General features: G+C 34.5%; 1 protein-coding gene across 8 annotated transcripts in view; it reads right to left on the bottom strand.

The window, feature by feature from the left end:
• Positions 1-13,791, bottom strand: part of NEDD4 (NEDD4 E3 ubiquitin protein ligase) — a 163,885-nt gene that overhangs the window by 53,554 nt on the left and 96,540 nt on the right. For 7 of the 8 annotated variants that reach the window (XM_020981375.2, XM_020981389.2, XM_020981399.2 and 4 more), the window contains 4 exons: positions 9,821-9,987; positions 5,613-5,730; positions 5,323-5,490; positions 3,673-3,738 (listed from right to left, as the gene is read on the bottom strand). In XM_020981375.2, coding sequence (XP_020837034.1) covers positions 3,673-3,738; positions 5,323-5,490; positions 5,613-5,730; positions 9,821-9,987 — 519 coding nt within the window. The remainder of the gene's footprint in view (positions 1-3,672; positions 3,739-5,322; positions 5,491-5,612; positions 5,731-9,820; positions 9,988-13,791) is intronic. The other variant, XM_020981382.2, reaches the window with a different exon arrangement.

Raw genomic sequence — 13,791 nt, 5'->3', positions numbered from 1 at the left:
CAGCAACTTATCACAAGAATAATACACTACAGGTAGGATTTATACCAGGAATGCAGGGTTGGTTCAATATTAGGAAAACTATCAGCATCATTGAGCATATCAACACAAAACCAACAGAAACCACATGATCATCTCAATAGATGCAGAAAAAGCTTTTGATAAAATACAACACCCATTCCTATTAAAAACACTAGAAAGCATATAAATGGAGTCTTCCTTAAAATAATAAATAGCATTATCTAAAACCTTCAGCAAGCATTATATGTAATGGGGACAGGCTAGAAGCATTTCCAATAAGATCGGGGTGAAACAAGGATGTCCATTATCACCACTGTTATTCAATATTGTACTGGAAACCTTAGCTTTAGCAATAAGAGAAGAAAAAGAAATTGAAGGCATTAGAATAGGCAAAGAAGAAACAAAGCTATTTGCAGATGACATGATGATATACTTAGAGAATCCTAGAGAATCAAGTAAAAAACTACTTGAAATAATAAACAACTTTAGCAAAGTTGCAGGCTATAAAATAAACCCACATAAATCATCAGCATTTCTATATATTACCAACAAAGCCCAACAGCAAGAGATAGAAAGAGAAATCCCATTTAAACTTACTGTAGACATTATAAAATATTTAGGAGTCTACCTCCTGAAACAAACCCAGGAACTCTATGAACACAATTACAAAACACTTTTCACACAAATAAAATCAGATCTAAATAATTGGAAAAACATCAGTTGCTCATGGGTAGGCCGAGCTAATATAATAAAAATGACAATCCTACCTAAGCTAATTTACTTATTCAGTGCCATACCAATCAAACTACCAAAAATTATTTTATAGAGTTACAGAAAAAACAACAACAAGATTCATTTGGAAAAACAAAAGGTCCAGAATATCAAAGGAACTAATGAAAAGAAATGCAGGGGAAGGTGGCCTAGCAATTCCAGATCTTAAATTGTATTATAAAGCAGCAATCATCAAAACTGCTTGGTACTGGCTAAGAAATAGGGAGGTGGATCAGTGGAATAGGTTAAATATGCAAGACACAGTAGTCAATGACTATAGTAATCTATTATTTGATAAACCCAAAGACCCCAGCTTCTGGGATAAGAACCCACTCTTTGAAAAAAACTGCTGGGAAAACTGGAAAAGAGTATGGCAGAAACTAGGCATAGACCCAAATCTCACACCATATACCAAAATAAAGTCAAAATGGGTTCATGACTTAGATATAAAGGCTGATACCATAAGTAAACTGGGAGAACAAGGAATAGTTTACCTATCAGATCTATGGAGAACAGAAGAATTCATGACCAAACAGGAGATAGAGAACATTATGAAAAGCAAAATGGATAATTTTGATTACATTAAATTGAAAAGTTTTTGCACAAACAAAGCCAATGCAACTAAGATTAGAAGGAAGGTAGAAAATTGGGAAAGAATTTTTACAACCAGTCTCTCTGATAAAGGCCTCATTTCTAAAATATATAGAGAATTAAGACAAATTTATAAGAACACAAGCCATTCCCCAATTGATAAATGGTCAAAGGATATGAACAGACAGTTCTCAGATGAAGAAATTAAAGCCATCTATAGTCATATGAAAAAATGCTCTAAATCGTTATTGATTAGAGAAATGCAAATCAAAACAACTCTGAGGTACCACATCACACCTATCAGATTGGCCAACATGACAAAACAGGAAAATGATAAATGTTGGAGAAGATGTGGGAAAATTGGAACACTAATACATTGTTGGTGGAGTTGTGAAATGATCCAACCATTTTGGAGAACAATTTGGAACTATGCCCAAAGGGCTACAAAAATGTGCATACCCTTTGATCCAGCAATAGCACTTCTAGGGCTATATCCCAAAGAGATCAAACAAATGGGAAAAGGACCCACATGTACAAAAATATTCATAGCAGCTCTTTTTGTGGTGGCAAAGAATTGGAAATTGAGAGGATGCCCATCAATTGGGGAATGGCTGAGCAAGTTGTGGTATATGAATGTAATGGAATACTATTGTGCTATAAGAAATGATGAACAGGCTGACTTCAGAAAAACCTGGAAAGACTTATATGGTCTGATGCTGAGTGAAGTGAGCAGAACCAAGAGGACTTTGTACACAATAACAGCCATGTTATGCAATGACTAAGATTTAAACTGAACCCTTCTCAGCATTACAGGATCTAAGACATCTCCAGAGGCCTCGGATGGAAAATGCTGTCCACATCCAAAGAAAGAACTATGGAAGTCAAATCGCTATCACTTACTTTTACCTTCTGTTGAGTTTTGTTTCATCTTTCTGATGGTTCCTCCTATTGGTTTTAATTTTTACTTACAACTTCACTAATGTGAAAATATGTTTAATGGGTATGTAAATGTAAAACTTTATCAGATTGTGTGCATCTTGGGGAAGGTGGGGGGGAGGAAGGAGGAGAAAAATTTTCAGCTCAAAAGCATATGAAGTTATTGTTGATAAATCAAAATAAATTAATAAAATTTAAAAAAAAGAAAAAAAGAGTCATAAAACTAACCATGCTCTTAATTTATTGCATAGGACAGGAAATATAGAAAAAATAAAAACTATGTTTCATGTAATTTTTAATATTGCAAAAAATCTAAATGCTAAACAGTTACAGAATTGCTGAAGAGACTGGTACATCAATGCAATGGAGTACTACAAAGTGATAAGGATTGACAAAGATAAGTTGTATAAAGAAATATCAAAAATATAAAAATAAAGTGACAAACATTATATAGTATGCACAGCAAACACAGCATTCAGAAGTTTCCTGGCATAGTGAATAAAGTGTTGGTCTCAGAGTTAGGACGACTTGGACTTAAGTCCTCTCTCTGACGTATAATCGCCCTTGGGCCCCTAGGCAAGTCACCATACATATCCATGTCTCTAAGTGGCAGAGCAGGTGCTGATATACTTTTTTTGAAGAAAGTCCCTCAACTTGGGAGTTTCCTACTCCAGTGAAACCACAGATCTGTTAAAAGTAAAATAAAATAGAGCATATGCACAGACTAGAACTACGTTTAACCCAAAAGAACTCTATAAATCCATATGCATTTATGTGAATGTGTAATCATTAAGAACCAGTAGAGTTAGCGTATACTACTGATAAATCTGGATTCTAACTGGTCAGTGAGGCTGCCCAGTGGCCCAAGACATCATTTTTCTTTGTTTCCCTCTCATCTTCTCACTAACCATCTTGCAGTTGGTTAACTGCTTATTGTTTGCATCCCTTTCTCATCTCCATGGCTTTTCAGTTCTGGAACCATAATCTAATTAATATTGCCAATATTACTACAAAGAGTATGTGAATTTATTCCCCTAAGATTCCAATCATTGTGAATTTCTAGACCAAAACACTCCTTCTTGGCCACCACTACCCCTACAAGAATGTAAGCTCTTTGAGGTCAAAGACTATCTTTGTTTTTGTATTACAGTACTTGACACATTATAAGAGCGTAATAAATGCTTTTTCATTCATTCATTTACTCATGCTATCCTAAAGCCAACATGGCCACTGAATATATGTGGCTTAGAGTTAGATGTACTTAGCTGACAGGGTCAGAGTAATAACACAACCTTTCAGGCCCAGTTATCTGAATCACATATTGTTTTTTAATGACTGAAGAGAGGTCAAACTTACCACAGGAAGTGCGGGTTGTTCCTCTAAAGTATGTGTTTGCAGACTCCCTCTTCTTTTGAAATGCTTCTTAAAGTAAACATAAACACAAAATAACATAAGATTTCTGACAAATCTCTGGCTTTATTATCAGCACACAACCAGAATTTATAGTTACATTTACAAGATAATATCCATTAAAATATAATGCTTAGAAAACTGGTTCATGCTTACTTGGCTCTCGGTCTAGATCCCTCTCTCTTTAACCACTTTCCACATAGGGGTTGCCCCCCTTCTAGCTGGCTATCTGCCTAACGTAACAGGAAGTTTGGATAGATCCTTCCCTTAAAGCAGAGGGAGTGACCTTGACACTAACTGAGCACTCTGGGAAAGGCAGGATGTTTCATCAGGATTATCCCAAATTTTAAACAGTACAGTGACGGCACTCAAAGGGTAGCCTGAATGACTCTGGGGGGATAGCAGCAGAGAGTCAGAAAGAAGCACAGGGACAGGCAGTCTGCAGAAAAGATGGAATGGAGTCAAGCATACCCAGGTTCTTCATCTACTCCAAGTAGATGAGACATCAGCAACTACATTGAAACATAAGCCTGGGTTTGGTGAACTTACTGCCTGTATCTTCCTCCTACTTTCTTTTTCTCTATCTTCTCTGTTTGACAGAATAGAGAGCAAAATCCAAATTTCCTGTTTCTTTTTAAATAGCTCTATATTACCTCACTTGGTTTCTCTCGATAAAAGAGATTGTTCTCAAATGCCTTGTGCGTATATATTTAACTGTGAACCAAGAACACAGTGGGCAACAATTCTGTGGCCTTTAGGAGCTTAATGAACTGATATTATTATCTTTTTTTTACACTAATATTCTGGACAAATCTCTAAGTTTTCAGTATTATCTTTCTCTAGTTGCTGGTCACATATAAGTACTGCTGTGGGCCTTGTCTTTGCGCTGCTTCTACAAGTGTTCTTCATGGTTTTAGATCCTGACTGTTAGTTTTGTACCTCAAGGGTATTGTCTTCTGGTTTTACCATAACCTTGTTTAACAATTGCTCTCTCTTTCATCTTCTCCTTCTGGTTGGCTATTTCCAGAAACAAGACTTTTACAACATTATCAACCCAGCAAAATTGAGTCTAATGCTAGAGGTAAAAATGGATCTTTAATGAAATAGAGGACTTCTAAGTCTTCCTGATGAAAAGACCAGAGTTCAAACACAAGTTAAGAAAAACATAAGGTAAACAGGTGGGTAACATGCATCATTATAGGTCTTTTTGAGACATGATTGGTCATACCATTGATTAGAATTCTTAGTCTTTCAAAATGGTTTTTCTTTACAATGTTGTTGTCCACGTATAAAGTATTCTCCTGGTTCTGCTCACTTTATTCATACCACCCAGGAGTCTCTGAAATGGTCTCTATTATTTCTTACAGAGCAATAACATTCCATGACATTCACAAATCACAGTTTGTTCAGTCATTCCTCAAGTGTCTGAAAGGCAATCTAAGTCTCCCCTTTACACTACCTCCTTCAGTCTTAATCCTCTCTTAGTGTAGTATGAAAAACAAAATGAAGAATATTTGAATTTTAAATTGAATTAAAGAGTATGTACTTATATTCAAATATTGATAATTTACCAAACAAAATCTAAGACTTTCTTACACAGCTGAACATTTGTTGGCCTGAAGCTGAATTTCCAGAGGTAGAGGATTTTGGATTCAATTCTCTTACAAAGTAAGTCTCAATATCAAAGTTACTTTGTGGCAGAAGTGACTGGAGATTTTGGTTGCTATATATGGTACCTTCATCTTCTGTTATAATTTCCCAGTTCTGAAACAAAGAGAATTAGCTTAAACTGCAAGTATTTTAATCAATTCATAAGCAATAAGTGCTTCATTAGTCAACATGGAAAATGTGCATATGACAACAGAAAAAAGGGAATTCTTTTACACCTCTGTAGCATCTCTGTTTTCAGAATTTTCTGTTTCTTCAGATATTTGCCTCCGTGAAGTAAACGCGTGTTGCCCTTGCTGGCGAATGTTAGCATTCTCAGAATCTGCTGTGTCGTCCCTGTATCAAAATATGAGTCAAAAATCTGTATTTTATAACACTGGACATAAAAATAATTATAATAGTTTAATTTTATGTAGTGCTTTATGATTTACAAAGTAATTTACACGTATTACCTTATTTGATAGTAACAACACTCTGAAATAGGTAGGTATAGATGCCATTAACCTTGTTTTAAAAATGAGGACATTGAAGCTAACAGGGATTAAATATCTTTTCCATGTTCACACAGCTCAATGTTAGAAGTAGGATTCAGAGAGTAAGAAGGAACTTTGGAGGCCATCTTAGCCACCAATCCGTACCTGGACAAGAATTCCCTTTACAACATACCAGACAGGTGGTCACCCAGCCTTTGTTTGAATACCTCAGGATGGAGGTATTAGAGGAACCCACTACCTCCCAAGGCAACTCTTTCCAATTCTGTACAGTTCCAATCAGTCAGTAGGAAGCCTTTCCTCTTATCGAATACAAATCTGGACTCCAAGTCCAGTACTCTTTCCACTACTTAGATAAAACTACAATGAGGATTTTAAAGTAGATTTCAGATTATACTAATAATTATAGCTAATATTTCTATAACATTTCATAATCAGAAAGTATTGAACTTTATTACCTTTGCTCAAAGGCTATAGAATAATCCGGATGGTAAAAAAATAAGCAGTTTCATTTTTTAAAAAGTCTAACACATCACCATGTCAATTTAACCCCTTGTTGTTAATATGTTTTCCCTCCTCAAATTATATTGCATTTATTTATCTGTGTAGGCTGTGTCTATCCAAGAAAATATAAGGCCCTCAAGGCGAGACTTTTCATTTTGTCTTTGTATTCTCAGAGTAATATATGTTGAAATGATTTATGCTGAATTATCTAAAATAACTTTAGCTCTGGTTTTCTAAAAACACAAATAAAAAAATAGAGATTCTGAAAGTTTATCTAAATCTCTTTATTATCAGACTCATTTACTAGAATTGATCTTGAATTACTAAAATCACCTAAGGACTTCTGACATGGACTCAGAAAGAGAGAGAAGAATTAAAGATTATCTAGAAGGCTGTCTATCTTGTATTAAATGTGTAGAGCTGAAAGGACTGGAGAGGCTATCAAGTCCAAACTGAAACCCAGGATGTGAAGTGACTCAAGGTCACACAGGTAAGAGGCGACAGCATCAGATTTGAAAACTCTAATGGGCATGGTTTAAAAAGGGAGACAGCAGAAGGTCAATGACCTTCTCCTCACTTCCTGACAGAGAGTTGAAGGACTCAGAGAGCAGAATCAGACATATATTTTTTGGATATGGCCATCATGGGATTTGTTTTTCTTGACTACTTGTTATAAGAGATTTGTTTTTGTTTTCCCAATGGGGGAAGGAGGACATGGAGAGATAAATATATTTTTGTTAACTGAAAATATAAAATTGAATTTTAAGAAATTTCAAAAAAGAAAAAGGAGGCAGTGAGGGGGCATCTTTCTAGCTTTCAAGAAACAAAAGAATCAAGAGTTGAGACACTTGGATCCTGGCTCTGATTCTACCCCCAAGCCAGTGGTGTGGCCTTAGGCAAATTACTTAACCTCTAAAAATTTCCTATGTATCCTAAAATGAAATGTGCTATCTTTGGAGGTAGGCTCCAACTTACAACAGGTCTTCAAGAAATGGCTAAAAGACCATTTTAAAGTGATATAGCTATGGGTTCAATTAAATTTCCTCTGAATATATTTCTAACTCTATAATTCTAGATCTTGCTTTTCTCATTGTAAAATGTGAAGACTGGACAATCTCTAAGGTTTCTTCTAACTTTAAGTTCTATGGCACTATAAAAAGACTATCATAAAAGTTTGGCTAGGTTTGGGGAAAGTTAAGATTGACCTTAGAGAGTGGGAATTTTTAACCTCAGGTCCCATGGACCTTCAAAGGATTGGTGGCCTTTAACTGCAAAAAAAAAAAAAAGACACTTAATTCCACTAACCTCTAATTGAAATTTGGTATTTCCTTCAATTATGAATTAAAAGTACATATTCTCAGAAGGGCTCTATAAATTTAATGAGGCTGCAAAATAAGCCAAATATATAAAAACAGGTAAGAACCACCATTCTAGAAAATTTTGTTGTGACTGCTTTTAATTACTTCCTACTACACAAAAACTGTTTATAGGATATTGCCAGCCTATTGTACCAAATATTTTGATCAGGAATTAACGGCAATTTGTAGAATGACAGAAGTAGCAATTGAAGACTCCGTACACTAAAAACCTGTCAGAAAAGAACAGTATGATATTTTCATCAGGGACAGCTAGAGGGCGCAGTAGATAGAGTACCAGGCCTGAAGTCAGGAAGACTCGTCTTCCTGAGTTCAAATCCAGTCTCCGACATTTACTAGCTGTGTGACCCCGGGCGAATCACTTTTACCCTATTTGCTTCAGTCCCTTATCTGTAAAACGAGGACACACTGGAGAAGGAAATGGCAAACCACTCTGGTATCTTTACCAAGAAAACCTCAAATGGGGTTATGAAGAGTCAGACATGACTGAACCAACTGAACATGTTTTAATAATCAATATGAATAATGAATGGAAAACTTTGTAAACACATGGAAATGTTACTAATGGTAATGGGAAAGTCTCAGTAAAATAAATGTTATAGGACCATTTTCATTCTCTGTTGAGAAAGCCAAAGCGTGTTTCCACAGTAATAAAAATTCAATTAAAAATAATGCATGTTATATGAGTACCTTTTCTACCTAAAGGAAAATTTTTCTATTTTTCTTTTCTTTCTGTTTAGTGATGAGACAGGAAATTAAAAGAAAAGGTAATGGTGCCTTTCTTTAAGAAAAGTACAAAAACTTTTTTTAAAAAGTTCTGTAGAAAAGTGTAAAGTCATATCTTTTTATCAATATGACCCTGGAAGTACTTATTTATTATTAAAAAAAAAACAATTTTGGCTCTGGCTGAACAGTATCAGAGGGGATAATTCACTATAAATATGTATTTATTTGAGTTTTTATCACATTTTTATAAAGTTGTATAGAAATGTACATTTTATTAAGTTGGAATAAAAACTGAAAAATATACCATATTACATATACATATAATTTAAACTTTTAAGAATTACTAAAACAGCTAATTTAAATGTATAGTTTAAGGCTATCATGAGTAGAAAAATATGTAATTTTATATATCATCAATGAAAGGCAAAGTATATTTTAATTGGCATCAACTATGAGGGAAGGTTTATGAATCAGGTAACATTCAATACTACCTAAATCACCATAAATAAGAAAGTGAATAAAAATCACGAAATTATAGAAATTTGGTGTTGAAAAGGGTAATCAGAAGTCATCAATTCAAACTCATATATAAATAGGGTAAACTATATATGGGAACAAGATATGGGTTGGACTACTTCATCCTTGACAAATGGTCTACCTTTCTTCCCTTGTAGACCTTTAATAAGATCATTACATCGTGAGGCAGTCTATTTTGCTTTTGGACAGCTTTTTAGGAAGATTTTCTTTTTCTTAAGTTGAAATGTTTCATTCTTCAACTTCCACCCATTTTGGAGAGTTCTGCCATCTGAAGCCAAGCAGGAAAAATAGAATCTGCCTTCCACATGACAGCTATTAAATGTGTGAAAGGACAATATTTTTTTATATTTGTTAGAATAAATAACTGGATTTGGTGTCAAGACTCAGGTTCAAATCCTGGCTCTGCTACCGATCAGCTGTCTGGTGAAGGCAAGGCACTACTTCACCTCTCCAGTCCTCAGATCCCTCTTCTGTAAAATGAGGCTGGGATGGAGAAGGTTACCTCTGAGATTCCTTACAGGTCTAAAGTTCTTGTGAACCCTACCCCCAAATATCCTCTCCTTCATTTCCTTCAACTGATTTTCACATGACATAGTTTCCTTTCACTAAGCTGTCACCCTCCTCTGTATTCTCTCCAGAATATCAATGTTCCTCCCAAAAGCACATGTAAAAATTTCAGTAAGTCTAGTTATCAGTCTCCAAATTATTTTGATTCAGTAGTAAACAACATCAGAATGCCAATTTCTGTTTATAATTATCTATAGTACAAACAAGGATGCTATCACCACATACTGAGGAGTTGGTCTTCTCCACTGTGTTCTTTTAGACTCATGATTTACATAATAGGTCCTTCCAAGGACATCTTGCCTTTCTTCCCAGCCTGGAGGCAGAGGAGAGCATTCCTGTTGCTGCTGCAAATGAGAAGCGGCATCTGGTCGGTCCACAATAATCCAGCCAGGCTAAAAAATATAAATGTTTAAGTGATGAAAGTAGATTTTTTTTTTAAATTCAAAACTTACACATTACAGGCAAATTAAAAAGTGCACTGTGTATATAGTATTTAGACCTAGAAGTTACTCATTGAACAATTCTGTTTTGCAATATGACCTATAAAACCGTGAGTGATTTTTTTGGTATTTAACTTAAGATATTTTTACAAAATGAGAGATTACTATAAGTGTGTGTGTGTGTATGTGTGTGTGTGTGTGTATACACATACATATATATGCACACACACACATATATATATTTGGAAACTTTTATATAACTACTTTAAAATAATGCAATCACATTCAAAAGGTAAAAGGGCTGGTGCCTATACAAAAATGCCAAAGATCTTTAAACAAGTTAGAAAATCTACAGAAGTCAAGAGTCTATTTAAAGTATAATCTCCAACTTTTTAGCGGAGATTTTTGCAAATGTATAGACACAGGTAGGAAAGTAGTAAGTGATTTAAATATAATTGCTAGAATAAAAATATCCTGATTTAGAAAAAACTTTTTGGATTTCCTGTCCAAGTATGTTTATTTTAAGCTCTCTATCCTTTGGATACAAGAGACACAGAGGTTATAGAAGTTTGGTTAAGCCCTGAAGCAGAGAAAAAATTATATGGCAAAACTTAATTTTCTCTGCCCTTCAGGTACTGGGGCCTAGTAGGAGAGGATAAAATCCAAGCTAGGATAATCACAATCAAAACAGGCAAGAAATTAACTAGGGTAGCAGTGTCTATACTAGAGCCCTTCAAGCAGCTGAAGCAGCAGAAAGTTTAGATCCTACAGCTATTTACAATCAAGAGAAATAGAGTGAAATGGCAAACAGATTTGGGAAGAAATTAGTAAGATAATAAAATCTAGGTTTAGTTAAGTAGTTGTGCCTAGTTAAAGAAAATATAATATACTTAGATATTTATATTTAACAATTGTTCAATAATGCATCTTAGTATTTGACTATTTAAACTATTTTAATAAAGAGCTCGGTGTTTGTGGAAAAGCATATGTAAGTATGAACTTTATAAGTCTCTTGTTTATTCATGCCAGGGCAGAACCTAACAAGAAGGATAATACATAGTAACTCTTCCCCTGTAGGCATAGTGGCTATGAATAAATAAGTGGCCTCTATAGGGCTGGCTAAAATCTAACGCTATTAAATAACAGCAGTGGACTTATAAGATCACAAATTTAGAACTGAAAGGTACTTTAAAGGTCATCTTGTTCAACTCTACATTTTATAGGTGAGGTTGATGATGATAAAAATAAGGCACATTTATATAGGCTTTAAGGTTGCAAAGCACTCTACAAACATGAGCTCATTTTATTCTCACAACAACCCTGACAGATAGATGCCATTTTTACTATTTTACAGAAGAGTAAGTTGAGGCTCAGAAACGTTAAGTGATATGCCCAGGGTCAAATAGCTAGCAGATGTTTTAGGAAGAACATGAATTCATCTCTTTGTGACTCCAAATCCAGTGTACTATATATACTAAGATGCCCAAGGTCACACAGGTAGTAAGTGAGATGCAGGATTCAAATCCAAATTATCTGACTTCAAATTTACTGTTCTTTCCCAGTTTTTAAATATTAAAAAAAAACAACACAAAAAACTTCCAGAATCTGTCTAAAGAAATTTGCTATCTATAGCAGAAGATCTTAATGTATTTTTATAGAACATTTTTGGATAAGGAAGAGAAGAAAATTATATTTCCTTCATGAAACTAAGAGAATACAAAAGGTAAATTGGATGAAATTGTTTTCTGTGCTTAAAAAAGGAGATTCTATCAAACATGCCTTGAAATTTGAATAAAAAAGGAAAAGCATTAAGGCTAAAAAAAATCAGATTCAAACTAGCCTTGTATACATTTTTTGGGTAATTCTCCTTTCAAGTCAAATGAATGCTGAAGAGCTACAGCATAGTGCTTGAGGGCCTATGTAGTGAATGTTCACTCTTAAAACAGACCCCAGGAACAGCGCTATACGTCCCAATTCTTCTGTAATTTATAATTTACTTGAGGCCCTGAGAAGTTAAGTGATTTGCCCAGGTCACACAACCAATAGTTGTTAGTGGCAGAATCTGAACCCAGGCCTTCTTGACTAAAAGTCTGGCTCTTTATCAACTATATTATAATATCTAACACACATTTGCAAATAAAATAAAGTTCAAATTGTCCACTCTTTAAAACTGCTACTCTTTTCTCTATAAGCAAGGTAAACTGTACACCAAGATAACATGAGCCTCTCTTATAACCTATAACTATTTTATTTTTCTACACCAAAGTATTATATTTACAGTCACAAACTAGAGACCAGAGGAATTGGCAATGCTGTTTTGATTACTGATTACACAAGGAATGAATAGAAGCAGATGTGTTTGCTGGAATTCCTGAGGCCTCTCATAAATAATTGCCTATATGTTTACATGCACTGAAATTATAAGGTGCTTTCTGAAAAATATCAGATGTCGACCCCTCAGACCACAAAAAGAAGTGAAGCAAATCTACCCACAATGTCTGAATTATGAGCAACATACCTATGAAAAAATCTGTATGCGGGCAAAACTTGGAGCAGTTTACTAAATAATTAAGAGGTACTAGGAATAATTTTAAAAGTTATCTAAATGAACAGTTTTCTTTCTTTACAGTGGAGTCATTTCAGACGAGATTGCATTATTCAAGACACTCTCTATATAAAGCTACCAGAAACCACAACCTCATGATAAATATACATTATATGAATATCTTTCAAAAATGACTTTCATGAAAATACAGGCAGAAATAAAAAAATGTGGAGACGTGAATGTGGATTAAACAAGGCAACATATACTTGCCATAGTAACAGGTCTTTCTACTGTAGAAGTAAGGCTAATTTATACATTATAATCTGGAGAAGAGAGTATACGCTAATATATATTTCTAAAACAAAGATACAGACCCACAACTCTAGGGAGACTGGCAGCTAGAATACATTTTTAAACCTTAAATTGCTTTATCTTTTTTTGTTTTAAATTATATTTTTTCTAATTATTCATAAAAAACAATTTCTAACTTTAAAAAAGTGAGTTCCAAATTCTCTCCCTCCCTAAGACAGCAAATAATTTTATATAGATTATACATATGCAATCAAATATACAAAACATATTTCCATATTAGTCACGTTGTGAAAAAAAACAGACCAAAAATTCTTTTTAAAAATAAAGTGGGGGCAACTGGATGGCGCAGTTGATAGAGCTCCAGCCTTGGAGTTGGGAGGACCTGAGTTCAAATCTGGCCTCAGACACTTGAGATTTACTAGCTGTGTGACTCTAGGCAAGTCACTTAACCCTGACTGCCTCACCAAAAAAAAAGGAAAAAATTAAGTGAAAAATAGTATTCTTTGATTTGCATTCAGACTCCATCAATTCTTTATTTGGAGGTAGACAGTATTTTTCACCATGACTCCTTTGGAACTGTCTTAGATGATTGCATTGCTGAGAAGTTATTCACAGTTCATCATAATACAATATTGCTGTTACCATGTACAATGTTCTCCTGGTTCTGCTCACATCACTCTACATCAGCGCATGTAAGTCTTGCCAGGTTTTTTCTGGCAACCCTGCTTGTCATTTCTTACAGCATAATAGTATTCTATTACAATCATGTACTACAACTTGTTCAGCCATTCCCCAATTGATGGGGCATCCTCTTAATTTCCAATTCTTTGCCACCACAAAAAGAGTTGCTAGAGATATTTTTGTACAAATAGGTAATTTTCCTTTTTTAAAAATCTCTT

Source organism: Phascolarctos cinereus, unplaced genomic scaffold (assembly GCF_003287225.1).
Source record: "Phascolarctos cinereus isolate Bilbo 61053 unplaced genomic scaffold, phaCin_HiC Scaffold_3;HRSCAF=262, whole genome shotgun sequence".
Lineage (NCBI taxonomy): Eukaryota > Metazoa > Chordata > Mammalia > Diprotodontia > Phascolarctidae > Phascolarctos > Phascolarctos cinereus.
The sequence above is the reverse complement of the archived record's forward strand: the minus strand, read 5'-3'. Positions and strand labels throughout refer to the sequence as shown.